General features: G+C 44.0%; 1 protein-coding gene across 1 annotated transcript in view; it reads left to right on the forward strand.

Annotated features, from left to right (window-relative positions):
* LOC144148848 (peptidase M20 domain-containing protein 2-like) overlaps positions 1–13,452 on the forward strand; it is a 31,198-nt gene extending 17,746 nt beyond the window's left edge. Inside the window, exons 5-7 of the mRNA XM_077680369.1 lie at positions 5,745–5,886; positions 9,916–10,158; positions 12,403–13,452. Coding sequence (XP_077536495.1) covers positions 5,745–5,886; positions 9,916–10,158; positions 12,403–12,719 — 702 coding nt within the window. The 3' untranslated portion in view covers positions 12,720–13,452. The remainder of the gene's footprint in view (positions 1–5,744; positions 5,887–9,915; positions 10,159–12,402) is intronic.
* Positions 13,453–18,415: the final 4,963 nt, after the last annotated feature.

An 18,415-nucleotide genomic window follows, 5' to 3' on the forward strand; every position in this document is an offset into this window, starting at 1 on the left:
TCGCTTCTCGCAGCATCGACCATCTTCGGGCTCTCAGAGAAAAGGTCACCAGACTTTCTTGCAAAGACGGCGTCAGGATTCTCAGACAACAACACTGACCAAGTGTCGAGAGAAGGCATGAAGGACTCATTAGGATGTAGTCACTACGACTCCAAATCAGTGAGCAAAGAGAGGTACTTTGTCTACTCTGTGACCATACTAATGACTGTGCGCCTGACTAGTTTTAAAAGAGAGCCCCATACCCTCCGTATAGTCCTTGAGTTGAGTGGGAGTATGCAGGACTACGTAGGACGAAATAACTGTAACTCCAAACCGTTAAACAAAGGTGTCCTTTTTACAATACTTTAACCCCATTTATTGGGTCACCAGACCATTTTTGAAAGAGACTTCTCTTAGACGAAGGTTTCAGTTAGACAAAGATAGTCAAGAGTAAGTATTATGGCTGCCTTAGACATAATTTGCACTATTATGTCCGGTGAGCTACACCTGCATGTAAGAAACATCAATGCGAGAAACGAAAATGTTTGCTTTAAATAAATTCAAATCCAATGCAATTATAAGGGTTCTCAGCCATGAATGTCGACTCAATGACTAAAAAGAATGTCAAGTTAAACATAGAATCACTAGAGGTAACTTTAGAAGCTATATATATAAAACAATTATTATTACTGGTGAAGAATTTACAAGATCCTCGATCCAATCAATAAAACATTCCCCTTCATTGTTCTTTCACAAACACCACATGTCATCAGTTGATACATGGAAAATGAACTGAAGGAAAAGTTTTACGCGAAGTCCTCTAAACGCCGAGTGGCCCGTCTCCAGTGCAGTTGACCTTTGGGTGGGATGACATAATTTATGGTACCTGCAAAGACGCAGAAAATGAGCGTAGAATTTTGCTGCAAAACTTGGTGCAAGAGCGTACGTTAGCAAATGTAATGTTTACACATGATACATGTGTTTTCTATGTTTTGTAGCGTGAATACCAGTATCAACGACAATATACTAAATATAGAAAGCATGCGGGGTTCGACATGCCCACGTTACATTTATGGTATTAGGTGCGCCATGGCGGAGGGCCCCGAATGTATTCCAACCAAGTGAGGTACAGAAAGCTAGCCGGAAGATATGTACCTCGCGAATATTTTTTTTTCTTTTCCATGCCTATCTGTCATATTAGAAAAGGTTGCGTTGCAACATATGTGAGAGATTTTCAGACAATTTTTTTTATAATAGGCACTTCTTAAATAAGCCGCGATATGGTGAACACTCACCCCAAAGGTCATCGGCCAGAAGCCCAATAAATGCTTTCTCTCAATAGTAAACTGCAGTGCGTGTTAAATTACATTTTGTGCAATTATACAAATTTTGAGCCGGGCAACTATAATCTGAATGGTTGGCAAAATCACTTTCATTCTATGATTTAGCTAGCCGCCCCTTCGTGTGCCTTCACACTGCTTGCGGTGCTACGGAATGGTTTCAACTAGAGAAGCAAAGAGCTTTATAAAGGCTTAAGCATGTGCAAAAAAATCTTACTTCATTTGTAAATGCATCATAATCTTTTTAAGAAGAAATGGTTACCTGTGTAGACGATTCTTCAAATTGCTACTGTCAGGGAGGTTCACTAGCACCAGAAGCATTTTTTATTCAGGGCATTGATTTTTCCTCCGAAATATCTAATCTTTTGTTTATGTCCTCTCGAGTTGCTATGCAAATCGTCCCATCACTGACAATAGGAATGAACATTCGTTTAGCTAGACACTGATTACTTTGTTTTTTTTCCCATCGGCACTTGTTCTCTGTTTATTGATACTCCACTACATAAATACCCAGCCCAATGTCAAGCTTCCGTGAACTAACTTTGGTGAAATAAAGAACCCGATACCAGTTTAAATAGCAAGCCTGCCACAAACGTTACAATAATGGTTGAAAGCATTTCTTGAACGTCGACCAGCACTACGACGCGCTAGCTATCAAGTGCGACATTATTCTTTCAGTATACTTACGTATGTGGAACTGGCTGCATAATGATTGCTTTGCCTGCTTTGTGCGAGTACGATCGGCACGTAGAAGGCGTGTTCGTTACGGTGGCGTTTACACATTATACTCCGCGTTTAGGAGTTTTTTTTTGTCGAAACCAGCCAAATTCCCGTCATCATTAAACGTCATCTCGTTGTTCTGCAAGCAGATCCCCGTTTCAGTGGCGCACTCATGACGCACTCCACTTTCTTGATAATTGAACGTAGGAGGTTTTGTGGCTTTTTCGGCAAGTGTTATCCCGTTGTTTTGCGCGTGCACAGTGGCGGAGTTTTTGCCGGTACCTATGTGTGAGCTGTGTGTAATAAATGTTCCTTGCAAGCCTGCACCTTCCCGGCATTCCCTCTTTTTTGTGACATTCCTAAATTCCGCAGTTTTCAACAAGTCTTTCTAATTTTTGAGCATCGCCTGGCGAGCTGGCTGCAACGCTAGGTAGATTAACCGATGCGCGCAAACATTATGCCTCAAGAATGACAGTTCCACAGACTATACTCCTGTATATAATTGTACGGACCACGCGGACGTCCAATTAGCGGATTTTACAAAGTACTAGGGTAGACCTAACCAGCCTTCCTTGTAGTCATGTACAGTGGCGGTCACACTTAGGGGCAACATGGGAGCGCGTGGAACGACCTACTTCTAGAGCATCCTAACGGCACCTCACGGAAACAGCGCGCCTAGATGTTGCGGGGGCACGGAGAGTACAAATATCGTAGCGCGCATCGCGGCATGAGGTGCCAGCGCGTCGTCTGCTTTTTGCACCTGCCGGCGCTCAATAAGCAGTCGGCGTTGCCAGTGCCCGCTGTGAACAGCAACAATAACTCCACCGGGTTACGATAAAAAGATTTCTTTTACACGCCAAAATTAAACGGTTGATGCAGGGGAGCAAGAACGAATCGCGGGCTTTTCCTACGACGCGCATCGCCATCCGGCAGCAGCGAGGATCGCTAGCACGATCCGTCACTGTCATCTGTGGAATGTTTTCAATTCTCGACCGACCGGACGATGCGCCACTACCACGCGCATTGTCTGCACCTTGCTTCGCAATCTCCACACCTTTCATCTCCGTCGGGGTAAATAAAGAAAAATCTCTATTCATTATGAACCTCGTTCGAAACCCAAAAAGGAGCGTGTCGGCCCTGCCATGCTTTGGTTACGAATGGTTTTTTTTTTGTATCTTCGCGTATTTTGTGCAATCTTGTCAATAACAGTAGCGCCAAGTTTGCTTCTTAAACTGTGTATTTTCTGTTACCTGCTACCTACGTCGGGCTGTATAACTCGCTTTACTGCAGGTTGGGGAGGGTGTTTGTTCAATGCAAGGAGCTACATAAGAAGTTGCAATAAGAAGTTGCGCAGTGAAGATGCCCATCCAAGGAGCATGACGGGGAAGCTAGCTTCTCGGTTTCAAAGAATTTTTATTTCGCGGCCTAGTACAGCTTATATCGAGATGCAACCCCGACTATGTCTTAGCGTCCCGTTCTTGGTCTTCTGGCAAAACACAACCGCACCTTCCTCTTCTCAGGGGCAGTGAAAGTATTATAGGTTGTGCAGTGAAGCCACCCTGGACGATTTCTCTCTCATTCGCCTAATTTTGTTTAGAGGGGGCGGCATGGCAGCTAAAAATAAATCTTAAGTTTGTCGCTGAGCTTCAAGTTTAAATATTTTTACCCCTGTTTATATGGTCCCGGGCTGAGGAGCAGCGCTCAATAATGACACCACAGGCCTATTGCAGCACGCGATATCCCGCAAGAGATCTGGTTCCAACATCCGGCCCAGGTGCAGCGCGCAGTTCCACAAACGGGAATAACGCAACGAATGTCGAAATGCAATTTCAAATCTCGGGCTAGGATACGGCAGTCTACGCTCGCAACAAATCGTGCGCCAAATCGCCATTCAATGCGTGAGTTACAGCAACAATTAGGACAAATCATATAGCAGTTCAGCCAGCGACGACTGCTTCAGTGATGCTTTTTTCTGCACCCGAATTGACCTTCAAGTAACTGCACTGTAGTTTCTTCGACCGCGTTGATTGAAGTTATTGTTACTCCTATGCAGCTGTGACTTGTCTCGCTGCTCGCCGGGACGGCTCGTGCTAGATATCTTCACGGCTGCAGAATAACGGGGCGTGTCGTTGGAAAAGACCGCAACCCACCGCGGTGGCTCAGTTGCTAAGGCGTTGCGCTGCTGAGCACGAGGTCGCGGGTTCGATTCCCGGCCGCGGCGGCCACTTTTCTGATGGAGGCGAAAAGCAAAAACGCCCGTGTGTACGAGATTTCCGCGCACGTTAAAGATCCCCAGGTGGTCAAAATTAATCCGGAGCCCTCCACTACGGCGCGCCTCCTCGCCTGCGTTGCGTCGGTGCGTTAAACCCTACAATCAATCAAACCAGGAAAAGACCGCGATTCGTTCTTGCTTCACTGCAGCTTTGTTCGCGCGTAAAAAAACAGTGCCGGAGCATTTATTTTTGCCGTTGACGCACCTACCACTGGCAATGTTGACTGTTCCTTGAGCGCCGATATGTGTACTCTCCGTGCACCCCCAATGCGAATGCGCGCTGTTTCTGCGAAGCGCCGATAGGATGCTGTTGCAGTAGCTAACGCCACGCTCTACCGTATTCCCACTAGCTTTGGCCGCCATAGTAGAGCCTCCCTCCTGCCATTTATCCGTTGTACAGGTAAGTTTACGGTAGTTTCGATCATAACCACACAGAATCCTGCCATATGTGACGGCCACAGTGGCATGAAGTAAATATAAATAAGTAAAATATAAATAGATAAATAAATAGATAAATAAATGAATAGATAAATACATAAATAAACAGATAAATAAATAAACGAATAAATAAATATGCATCCCCCACAAAAATAGAACCAACGAAATGAACGTGTCCTTTGGGACCCAAGCAGAATTGTGGCCGAACTTCAGAAACATTCTGGGCAATGCTGGGAAATATTTCTGCACCGAAGATTTCCTACCCGTAGCTTGTGATGTTGTGGCGACGATGCAGAGCAGCACGTTCTGCATCGGAAGCAACATGACAAGCAAGCCACTGACAACTCAGGAACTGCGGACACAATTTTCAAGGTTACAATTGCATTCAGAACACCTGCGTTTACCTTTTCATCCCAGCAAATTTATTAGCGGGTTTCCTTAAATGTATTTTGATATTGCAGTAGTATATACCGTTGAAAATTCTGGGTTAGGTTAAAAAATTTTGAACACCAGAAAAAAGATTTACGCGGGTGCTTGGCGTTTGGCCTCACGTTCAACGTTTTATTTTTCAGGGCTTCATAGCAAATTTATTGTGCTAGCGGGGAAATTGAAACTATGTTTATTGTAGGGCCCGGAGGGTGCTTGAAAAAGATCTCAGAAAAGTACGTCTTTGTAATGTCGATGAAAAATGCTTACATGAAAAAAATACACAAAATACAACAGGCCGTATTGTTGTCCGAGACTGCCTGTTATGGCAGTACTAAAAATTAAACAGCCCCTTTGTTCGTGAGCGACCAGCAGAAGAAACACATCATGTTTCTTATCGGTATGTATGTCTCACTTTAACAGATAAGCCGCAACGTGTGTTCTGCTCTGCACGGTGAAGTGTTACGAACCTTTTTAAGCTGATGCTAGCTTGGGTTCGGTTACTAAGCAATTTTTCCTGAATAATACCCGACCCCAATATTTGGTATTTTTTTCATAACCTGCCGCAGCTGACTGTGCGCTTCAAGGGCAAAGCCACTCACGCTGCGTCGTCTCCTTGGGAAGGCGTGAACGCTCTCGACGCTGCCGTGGCTTCTTACAACAACATCAGCGTTTTGCGACAACAAATGAAGCCCACTATAAGAATACATGGTACTATGTACTCCGACCCACAGCTCGATGACATCTGCACTTTAGTTATTCGTGCACGGAGTTTTTTTTTTTTCTTACACTTCTTTTGTGATGTGGTGCGGAGCTCACGGCCGGTGCCGGGGAAAGTGCCTCCTTTTCTAGGTTAGTGGGAATGTAATGTTTAGGACAGTGGCAAGTTGGGCGGGTTGGTAGGTGTTCATAATAATCACAGCGCGAAACATGTGACAGACAGAACAATAACCACAGGACAGACGCTCTCTGTCCTGTCCTGTCCAGTCCTGCCCTGGCAGCGCCTGTCCTGTGGTTATTCTTCTGTATGTCCAGTCTTTTGGGCGGTGATTATTAGGAAAGTAACATTGTTGCATCGACACAATTACTTACTTTTATTCAGGAAATTTAAAATGCACTTCATAGTATTCACTCGGTTACGCTCCGTAAACCTATTAATTAGGAGCTGAGGAAAGATTGTTCGCTGCGTTTTAAAATCAGAACACTGCATTGTCGCCATCGCACAGCAAGTGTACTAGTATGAAATGGCATTCCCCATCAGTGCAGGATATTTTGTTTAAACTTTTTACTGCCATCGTGTTAATATTCTATTTATAAACTGTTCATTTCTTTACACGAAAACGTGTAAGGCTCCGCGTGTCTTTAAAGCGCAAGGAGTCTCACAGCGTAAACTATTCCGAGGGTATCGTAGTCTCATAGTACTCAGGAGTAGCATAGTCCTCTCCCCGAACGATTAGGGGCCGTTTACACAACCCCTACACATTCTGTTTGCTTCCTCGCTGCCGAGGGCTGAGGGTCCGGTTACCCGCTGGGTAATTACAAGTTTTCCCTATAGTATGGGCTTTACCTCTAAATAAGCAACATCACACTAAACGCGGTTCGGTGTATGAAACGTATGAGAAACATCCGAAAGTTTAACGTGGAACCTAATAACAATCCATATTGTGCTGAGCGCATATGGGTGAATTTCTTCGAGGAATATGTTGGTTGAAAGATGTCGCAGGCGTTCCGTAGAACTTTATTTATTTGGCATGCAGAACCCTTAAGATGTGCGGAGGTGTCTTCTGACAGTCCTAGCGCTGTGGACAACATTCCGTTGCAACACGCCTGTGACAGCAGACAGTGGTTTGAAAGTGTTTCTTGAACCAAAATGAAGTGGTTTGCGCATTTTGGGTTGGGGACGTCCGTCATGCGATGTCACACTGATACGGCTTCAACTACTATCCAGCGCCTAACCCGTATTGATTTGACGTTATTCAAACATGTGTAAGCGATTTCTAGTTGGTTTATCAGTATGTTATGGCAACAAGACAAGCATTGTTACCCTATTATGAAATTTAAATGGATGTGCATCTCAACTAGGCTACAAAAGTGAAAACAAATCAGCTGTGTTAAGTTACCGGGATGGTAACCACCAGCTGCTGCATAACTCAAGCGGTAATCGACAACTACAGCGAACACGGTAGCTGCTTTCTCTCGACAACTCCGGGGTTTATATTTAGAGGTGTTCAGTTGCCTGCCGACTAGCACCACCCGCCGACTGTTTCTTTGTACACTAATCTGCAAATATGGCTTGCTTTGATTTTGGTTGAGTTATTTTCATTTAAAGTATTTTTTGTTCAACCTAAAGCATACTCCTGTGGCGAAAGTCGAGTTATTATTAAAGCTCATTCGCCGCAAGTTTAGTCCGGATAAAACATTAGTGGTGGTGGCAGGAAGTGAAAGGAGGGATAAACAGAATTTTTTTATGAAACTGACGTCTGACCGCAAATTGCTGGAAAATGTCTAGATGTGTAGGATAAATATAGTCAGGTCTTTATTTCGGACCAGTTCATGGCTGTCCATTTTATGATATTGTGTTTCCACGCATGACAACAAACTTTGCTGTGTACTACCAGCCGGCAATTAAGGACTTCAGCTAGGTACGCGGTATGAAATGTACCGTTGCACGGGTATTCTTATTGGGCTCTGTACTTATGTACCTTTGCTATTTATTTTTGCCAAGTAAGAGGTACAGCGCAAGTATAAATAAGAGACTTCATTGCTTACCCGAGTTGTGATAATAATGTACTAATGGATTAAACCATTTTTACATTGAGCAACACAAACACGTCGTTAACGTATATCCTCACCCGCGATACTCCGACAGAATAAAAAAAACTATAAAGCAGGAACACCACACCCAATTCAAGGATGCTGCAGATAAGTATTCCTTGCCACACAAACTACCATTCCCTCCTAGCGAAAGTTGAAACAAATGTTAAAGCTACAGATGCATTCAACTTCTGCTGAAGATGCGTCCAATCTATCGTCACAGCTTCGAAGACCGAAATCGAAACAAAGAACGAACCTATTCACCGTTTTTGTGCAATAGATGTAAGCATCTACGAGCGATCAAATTATATAGCGACGCGTGGTGTGTCAGATAAAGTTATAACTATTACACCCGTTCCTCATGATGGATTCCTGTATTATCTCTTCGGGAACCGTTCGTTTTTGACGATTTTCAGATAACTGTTTTCAGATAACAGATTTTCAGATAACAGATAACGAGATTTTCGGTCGACCAACCGTTATATGGGAAAATTCGTTAGTTTTCTGACAGGACTCCATCGGTTCAAATAAGAAAGTTTTCGCCTTACAAGTTGATGTGCAGTCATTGTGACCAAGGCGAAGGCGCAGATGTAGGCGTTAATAGAAACCGGGAGCCCAGGCTTTTCGATTTTTTTTTTTTGAGGGGCTACTTTTTAATGTTCAACCTTTATTACAATGCCATGATACAAAGTCCTCATTCTGTCAGCTATATTCAGCCCTTCAAATAGCTATTTTGTGTTGTAATGGGCTCTTACCCCCTTGTTAACATTATCGATATTTCCGAGAAGACATTTCTTGTCGGTTTAACGTGATAACTTTATGCCCCAACGAGCATTGTTTGATAGATTTTCAAATGTGCTGCCGTGAGCACTGAATTTAGGCAAATAAAAAAAAAAGGTTTTGATCCAGCGCAAAGACATATTATTTTCAAAATTTTCCAAATATCGCCACTCCATTCGGTTGCCGAATGTATATTTTCCCGGGCGGTGCAAGTTATTGCTAGTGTAACATTTTCGGCAATACACAACCCCATCACACGCAGATATAATTATGCAGCCAACCATGTATCCCCCACTTATGCTCAATCAAGCTTTCACTTTTGTAAAAATACATCGTTCGATTGTTCATCTACTGCAGTTGTTTTTCTGTCGTAATGGTATTGCGTGTATTTCACACACACAAATATCCGCAAACGGTGATAATATTTTCCTTTAAATGAACCGTACTCGGAGCAAACTCCGGTGCCTGTCAACAGATACTGGCAAAATTCAAATAGACCCTACAAACTCAAACAGAAGCTTTTACCATAACGCGCTATTGTCTATTTCCTTAGCTTTCTTAGAGTAAATTCTTACGCATTTACTGGTACTGTGGAAGCATTTCAGTGATGACTTAACTTCGCGCCTTGCAATGTGACTCGAAGGAAAACGTTGTTAGGTAGAACGACCATCCTAAAAAGTGCGTAAGCAACGCTTGGTGATAGAAAACGGGCATGTTATTTCAAAAGACAAACTGGATTGGAAGGCAATATAGCTTAGTTCGTGAAAGTAAGGAGGGCCTTTACGGGCCCCATAATGCGGATAGAATTGCTCATCGCAGTAACTGCGTGTGTTTAAATATACAGCGAAGTTTCATGAAGTCGTGAGAACAGCTAAGCACGCTGTTTACACACCCGGAGGAACGCACGCCTATACACCTTAGTATTTCAGCCCACTAGTATTATTGACACATGCGCCAGCATATAGATGGGCGGGTGTTAAATAAGGCGTCCATTGTGCTTAACAGCAGAGCGTGTGTAGTATACCTTGTTTTAGAAAAAAAGGAAAAGTAAGATCATACTCATTTTTTGAATGTCAGCGGCAATACGCACCGTTTCACTGCAGGTGTAGCCAATCACTATTAATGACTGCAACAACTGTTTCACAGGTGTTATCTCTGAAGGCGGGAAGTATCCGAACATCATACCCGAGGAGACGGAGATGCGCTTCTTCGTGCGGTCGCCATCCACCGAGGACCTGCTTCAGATCCTGCGTAAAGTTGAAGCGTGCTTTCGCGGGGCTGCGGAGGCAACCGGCTGCACTGTGAGCATCGAGAAAGAGGCCACCTACATGCATCTCATCCAGAATGCCACTATCGCCAAGTCCTACCGCAAGCACGGCCATTCTCTAGGTGGGCATTACTGTTTCGCACAAGCAAGAATTTTGATTGATTATCTCCAGAAACGTACACAGTTACGCTTTAGTCGATTGAAACAAGTGCTCAAGGTAAACAAGCCTTTGTGTTTTGTCCGAATATTTTGCTGTTTACGGAGACCCTGCCCTGCTCCGTGTAAATAAACTACTAAACATTAATAAAATGGAGCAATACAGTGTGTCTCGTCAGTTTGAAGCGCAAATGGATTTAAGATCAATAAAATTAAAATTCAACATAAAGAACATGAATAACGGTACCATCCATTGGGAAGCAGTAGGTGATGCCAAGTATTTAGAAGCCGTGATTTCTTCTTCTTTGCGTCCGTGAAGACGAGAGCCAGCCCTTTTTGTTTTATCATACCGTTGGGGAGGAAACCTTTTTTCACCTTCATCAAAACTAAGACAAGACAGGCAGCATTCAAGCCGGCCTTGACTTGCGCAGTGGGGACAGCACTGGTGCTTCATTCTCATCATCCTACTAGTAAATGCCACCGACAACGTGTGCGTTTCTGGCTGAGAAACGATCTTTACAAATGATAGCGCACCGTGCAACACTATACTTGCGTCCACACCGATGCTGACGCTTAAGAGTCGTCTTTCAGAATGTATGGAATGGGTGTTACGCAATGCGCATCAGCAGGTGGCCGGCTTCATAGCGGAGCATACGTGCCGATGTGCTACGGGCGCTAGTGCCTTGCAATTCCATCTGAGGTCATTTTTCACCCCGCACACTAAGTTAATATCGGGAGCGTTAAGGTCCCGATACCAACACTAGCACACTAAAGGCGAGATGCCGTGACGGCGCGGAGTAGGCCGACCATGGCGCTGTCGGTGAATTACACACTGTTTTGCCTCCGTGGTGGTCCCGTGGTTCACCCATCCTACGCACCTACACCCCCGTGGACGCGTCAGGCGTCCACGGGGGTGTAGGTAGTTCACAAACTGCAATGAAGACTCAACCAGGATAAACCGATCATTCGCCTTGCAAATCCAGGATCGGCTGAATTAGGGCGCAGCTATTTTATTCATCATCATCATCATCATCATCATCACCACCAGCCTATCTACGCCCACTGCAGGGCAAAGGCCTCAATTGCCCGTAAATACAAAGTACTAATTCACAATTTACGAGCTCTAAATGTATTGGCGATTTGCTGGGGGAATAGTTGGTCATATATTTTTATTGCTACTGTTCTGTGGTGGTTGTGCTGTGAGAACCCAATCTTTCGCTTTGGATATCCAGAATTAGCGAGCTAAGGCGCAGCCATTTTTCATTAATTACTTTTATTTTATGTAGACGGATGGTATCTTGCTGTTACCCCCCATTTAAAAATACTAAAGTGGGATTTTGCAAGGTTTAAGTGCATAAGCAATTTTCTAGTTAGTAAGGTTCATATTTTGTACATTGCTATTTTTCTGTTCTGGCTAACCTCTACACGTTTAGGGAAATTGTACCCTAACTGTAACGCACTCGAATGTCACCAAAAATAAATAGAACCTATTGTAACGAGGTAAAATCGCTGTAATTAGCTGCAATGCTCGCTGGGTTAGTGTTTGCGCTGCTGAGCCTAAGCACGCGCGCTGCAGTCTTGGCCATCGTGAGCGCTTTTTAGCGAAGGACGAAAAGCAAAAACTTCGCGTGTGGAGAATCTTGCGGACGTTAACGATCCTGATGTAAGAATTACTCAGGACAAGGCGCGCCTAATGGCCAGACGTAGATCGGGCGCATGAAACTCAAATAACATCAAAAATTTGAACAACCGTGGTGCGGCGTTAAATGGCGTTAGAGGTAAGAAAACGCTAAACGAGGAATGCATATAAGAGAACGCGTTCTTCCACAACGTACACAAAAAAAGATACGTCAAGTTCTCTGCATGACCTGAGTGCTTCGCGTTCATGTCAACTTGCTGATCTGTACTCCTATACGAGCTCATCCGCACCACGTGACTTTCCCGAAGGAGGCTGAAAATATGAGTGAAAAGACGAGAATCACCATCGGTCTGCAACAATCGCTCTAAAAATCATGTTGTTAATTTGCATTCAACACAAACATTCAGTTGACATGTGAGCGGGAAGCTCTCAATATCACGCTTGTTCACCGCTCCCGCTACAAAATACGCGTGCTGATTTCCCATTGTGGCCGGTTTCACCTGAAGCACGCTTACTAAGGTATTGCATGTATAGAGGGCAACCTATGCGTGTTTCTTTTTCCTTACTCCAGGGGTTTCCTTCGTGGACGACTACATAAAGAACCTGCCGACAACTGGTGCTTCGACTGATTGCGGCAACGTGTCTCACCGTGTCCCCACGGTGCACCCCATGTTTGGCTTGGTGGAAGAAAAGGGGAATAGAGGTCCAGCGCACCACACTCGGGAGTTTGCAGTGTTGGCCGGGGCCGCCGAGTCGCAGGCGCCTACGCTGAGGGCTGCCAAGACCCTGGCGCTGACAGTCCTGGATCTGCTCACCAACCCCGAGCTACTTCGCGAAGCAAAAGAAGAGTTCGCCGCTCACAGCACTCAGCCAAGAAATGCTGCATAAAGGCTGATGTGTGGGGGATGACTATATACCCAGCTTGTTAAAAAACACGAATTAACATTATTCAGGCTAAAAATGAATATCTGAAAGTAGAGTTGTGTGTTATGACCTCTCATATTTACATTTTTATGGCATATTTGGAGGTTTACTTTTCGCTACCATAAAATAGTTCTACTATCTTCAAATCACCTTTCCTTTCTTTTCAAGAGTAGCGTTTAGTAGAACAGACTAACAGACTATAGTAGAACAGACTAATGCTTGCATGGATGATACCGCCATGCAAGCATTGTTCTCTTTGCCATGTATGTTGCGTTTGAGTGACATGTTTCAACGTAAGCTGACCAATCTTATACGATTTTGTGTTCGTAGGTAAGAGGAAATGAGTGTGACGTCTGCCATTCTGATATTTATTGCTTAAGAATACTTGTGCCGTTAGCGCAGTTCTGAGCGCTGCAATCATTGCCTACAACATAGATCTCGGTTTGTAATTAATGATTTAACGTCATTATTTCGCAGTCGCAAGGAAGGTTATCTTGTACCTATCGCGTTTTTCTAGCTTTATTGTTCTCTAAACTCGTACTTCTTTTCAGCACCCATCAAAAACATTTTTTTAAAGACTTCCAATCCCTGAAATAAAATATCACGACAGAAATATCCGAGCGTTACAAAATGCAAATATTTGACATTAAAAGTTGTAATGACTGAACGAAATAAATTTGTTCAAAATATTATTTGAGCTTATGCAGTAATTGTTTGGTTCGTTTTTTGTTATTTGCTGTCGTTTTTCGGGGTTTTAATTGTTTTGCAGATTTGTTTTACACATTGTTAATTGGTTTTTGTAGTTTCTGTTATTTTTGCCTTCGAAGTATTTGTTCAGTCAATTCTATACATTCAAGCAATTACAACATAGACATCAGGCCGATATCTGCTCGCTTAACGGAAATGCGTCGAAAGAATATCGTTCTCTGATGCACCCACGACTCCCATGCTCCCTGTTTTATCGCTCTCTCCTACACTCTCCCTCGTTTGGTTAAAATTGTTTGAATGCAATTCATTTTCACGACTTCGCACTTGTCGTACACCCTCTGTTGAGACTGCGCTCATCACTTCCTGTTTTTTTTTTGTTTCTTGTAACGCCTGTAACCGCACGACGGGAGCACTGTTATTAATGTTCTTTATTTTATCTCGCCCGAGGTGGAGTCTTTCTGTCCCCTTTCTAAACTATCATTAGAGCGAAAGCTCCGTAGCGGATGTGGTGGTTGGCGTCCTCTGTCGTCGTCGTCGTCGTGGGAATAGTCATCGTAACCGTCGTCTCATATAATCAGTGTTCTAAAACACCGGGAAACTCGTTTACGCATCGCACTAGAACGTAACGTGTACTAGCAAAAAACACCAAAATAGGAGTGTACACCTCGCGCTCGAGAGCTTCGTGCTGCAAAGGCATGAGACTTTTACAGCACACCTGAATACCTTTACCCCTATACCCCTATACCTATACCCCTAATGGTTTCATCTGCGTTGAAAACACACCAAGGCGCCAAAAATACACTTATACACTGCATGCTTCGCGGCTTCCCCAAATTTCACTTTAGTGGAAATGTCCCGGGATTGGTTCTTTCAGTTCCTATTGTAATTACCAACCGAAGGTGGAGTCTTTATTAAAAGAACGTGTGTAGTTCCGGTCCTGCCTCCTTGCATGGTTCGTTTTCTTTCCTTTTCCCTGCAAAGTGCCTAAAGTTTTCTTTACGAAACATAATGGGGGCCGGTCTATTTACTTACAACTGAATTTTGTAGTACTTTGGCGTTGTTTGTTTATACCGATTTTTTTCTGGTAATTATCTAAACTTCGTACTACAACGATGAATCGAAGGGAAGACAGACGCCGAAAAATGTTCGTGTTTAGAAGACCCGGAAGGGTGACCGCTTTATATGGCTTGGTCACGTATTTGCTTACTTCATTGCAAATGTCGTCGAAAGACGATAGTCGTCCGTAACCCTGCCACATAACAATTTCTCGGCTCTCACTCCTGGCTCCCTTTTCTTCCCCTCGTGGTGCTCTAGTAAAAAATTCAATAAAATTGGGTTTACGTTTATTGTGTACATCCGGGTCTGCGCTCATGACATACCGTTATGGGTTTTTTCCAGTGCGGAAAAACAGGACGCCTTTTAGTCCGCAGTGAACGATCTCTTAATGGTACATAACACACAAAGACAGTCACCTACATGATGCCAGCAGAAGGAGAACCAATTACGAAGAACTACTCGCGACTGTGGTGTCGGAAACCTGGGTAACCTGGCATAGCATACGACAAACCGAAATCATATAAACAGCGCGTATATTGAACCATTGAAATATTTTATGACGATCTCTGTGAACTATTATGTGGGTAATTTTGACTGGCATAAACTGTCGTCGAAAGAGGTTTGATGATAGCGATCTTTTGTCGCGTTATTTGGCACATTCTAATATGAAGCCCATGGAGCGTTTCGTTCTGCATACGGCTACTGCATCTCCGTTTCAAACTGGGCATGAACTTCGGAAGTGGCCGCCATTTTCCTGGTGGCTAAAATTGATTTTTTTTTAATTTCTCATCAAACATTTATGCAACGTCCTTGTTCTTTTTGTTAAACAAAATAGACCAGAAGGTAGTACCTTCACGTGAGATGTGAGCGCGAACTGTGCAGGACTTTTCTGGGGAATGATGTTTAAAGACGCACATTCCTGGGTGTACTACTCTGTATATGAAGTTTACTGATTAAACGAAGCTAATTGTACACCGAACTGCATCATTATTTGTATAAGTATGTAGTTCGGGGTGATTACATGAGAGTAATTTGAGTCCGCTGTGAATTAATGGGAAACTACGGGAGCGCAACAGACCCTCATGTTTTTTTATTTAAATTCCGCTCTCTTCTTTCTTTGTATGCTCCACCCGATTAACAAGCAGGTATGCTCAGTAGCAAATTACAACAAATATGTCTGGTGTGGCGCTTTCCTAGAATAGCGCCTATCTTCGCCAGCCATTTTCCCTTACATGAACGAAGGGCATTCATTGTTTTTCCGGTCGGTGTTACTACCTGTAAGGATAGCCAGAGTTGTAGTCCATTGTGTTAGTCAAATCATCCTCGGGGTAGGAGCCCCTAGGTAACATGCCATCGACAGCTACCGCGTGGCACCGTCGTACCGCATTGCTTCCAACCAACAGTACAGCGCCGGGTGCCGTGGCGCTTTAATACTATTGTGGTAAGGCATGCAGTGATACCCGTTTAAGAGAGCGAACTGCGGAAGAACATTGTTAATTGCGTACAGAAGTGGCAAATGTCACGCACTAGGACTTAAGTCCCTGCTTGCATTATGGCGGGGTGGTTGCACTGAATGCATTGCCCTGTATGGGTTACCAGGACGTTCGTCTTGCACACTAAATGTAAAAATACAACATAGGGCGGATATGGCTTGTCCTGTAGCGCACTGCGTATAGGGAGTTTTATTTACGAAGGAATCGAGGTGTTTTCTGGAATTTGGCGGAGTATTTGTTGCGATCCATTGATCAACTGAGTTCCGGTATTTTGTCGTCATTCAGCAAAGTATTTTATGTAAATCAAAACGCTCATGAAGGCGGGCGGATTTAGGCATCTGGTGAAGCGTTTTATTTACCCTTAATCTCCGCCACGGATAAGAGTGTTGTAAGCTGTTTATTCAAGAATTTTGTTTATGAGAATCCCGCAGAGCAGGGCAGTATCGACACTTGCAAGCAAACAAAGCTAATATTTATTTATCGTCCCCATCGCGACGGGCCAATTGGAGAGTAGAACAATATTTGCGTTGAAAAATAAATAACCCTATACTCAAACCTATCAGGGGTGCACAAAAAATACGATAATAGAGAGTAAGCCACATCGTGAAACTAATCACACGAAACCCAAATCAAACCTAAATTATAGCAACACAGATGAAATATCGTAGAATGTATATTCAGCCACCAGCCACGTGGTGGCTGAGTGAGGTATCTGCAACTGAGGCCCGAGATACTGGTTCGATCCCAGCCACGGCGGGCGTTTTTCTCAGGGACGCGAAAAAAACAAGGATGCTCGTGCGTCGATATTTCTTCGAACATTAAAAATCCATTCATCACAACGCGCCTCATTATGATAGTAACTTCGATGCATTGGGAACCGAACAACATATTCTATACGGAGCTCCAAAAGAAGCCTTTCACATAGGCACCTGTTCTCCTTACTCAATAGCGCAAATTCCAAACAAAATGGCTAGGCAATGTTAAGCGCAAGCCACTGCCCACGCAAATCTTGCTACGAAACCCTATATGGCGGTGGGTACGTTGACATATCCGTGCCCTGTTTAAACCATGAAGTTTGCGTAACACAGAAATCAAACAAAAAATCACAACCCATATTTCTCGAGACCCATTACTAATAATTTTGCAACATGGTTTGTGAGGATTCTATCACTAGCTGCTATAGAAAAGACATCTATGGAAAATCCACGCCGCCCACATAGATCTCCCCCGCAGAAGCAAAAAAAAAAAAAAAACAAGTCAAGCTTTCCCCAAAGGAAAACAAATAAGCATGGCATTCAGGCATGACAAAAATGTAAAATTAGCGCGATGACCGAAGACAAGAACGAAAACCTTAATAACGAGAATGTAAACAAGAATACCCCATTGGACTGCGCGTAGAAAAGTTCTTTAAATGCCCAAGTTTTTGGTGCCAGTCGACTTGCTATATGTGCGTATGTCCCTCCTTGTGTTATTCGTTTTCCGTGAACGGCTGAAAGGCGCGGAAGTGCCTGAGTGTGCACGGGTACTGCGTTCCTGAATGTTCCCAGAATATGATGGGAGGGTTTTCTCCTTTAGTGAAGGGCGACGAACCGGGTGACATCTTCTTGAAGCAACACCTTCGCGGAATGTTAACGCCACATTCAGACATTCAGTGTTTTTCTGGCACTGCATATTCCTTCTTATAGGCAGGGACGCCGCAATCTTCGGTGCAGGGTGAGGCCAGAGCTACCCCCCCCCCCAAGGGTTTTTGTGGATGAGATCTTCGCCCCATACGTCCTGCCGTATTGACAATTTTTTGCGGAACTTACGATTTCCACTTTATTTTAAAGTTGCCGAATTCCAATACGGCATAATAGTTAAATTTACGTTAATAACACTCACAAAACACGAAAGCGGCCACATATTGTGAAACCGACAAGCCGACGCTTGTCGGCGTGGCGGCAACCGGAACTGCAGTTGAGGTACGCGGGAGCCATTTACCAATCTACGTGGCGCCGCAGTCTTTGACTATTCTGGTGCAGGATCGATATTCTAGCGATTCAGCTTGGTGATACAGTGATAACCACCTGGCGGAGTCTTTCTTCCCACGGGACAAAACAACAAATGAAGTTCGCTAATCCAATTCAGAAAAGCACATTGACTCGTCACGTTAGGTGGGTGAAGCAAGGACTGGTGAGCTTTGCCGATTTGAGCAGTACTCCGTGTGTGCGCTTGCACCAAACGGTTGACGGAACGGACAATGAAACCTCCAGAAGCGGCGACGGCGGCGGCAGGCAGAAAAAAAAAAAACATTCCAGTGATGGATGACCAATAAGCTTTCGAAAGTGGACAAAGACTGCGGTGCGTCAGCATAAAATCCGCATGAACGGATTTAGGTAAGCGTACCCACCGGCATATATGATT

This window comes from Haemaphysalis longicornis, unplaced genomic scaffold, assembly GCF_048455015.1.
Source record: "Haemaphysalis longicornis isolate Haplotype H1 unplaced genomic scaffold, Haemaphysalis longicornis Haplotype H1 scaffold_8, whole genome shotgun sequence".
In the NCBI taxonomy this organism is placed as follows: domain Eukaryota; kingdom Metazoa; phylum Arthropoda; class Arachnida; order Ixodida; family Ixodidae; genus Haemaphysalis; species Haemaphysalis longicornis.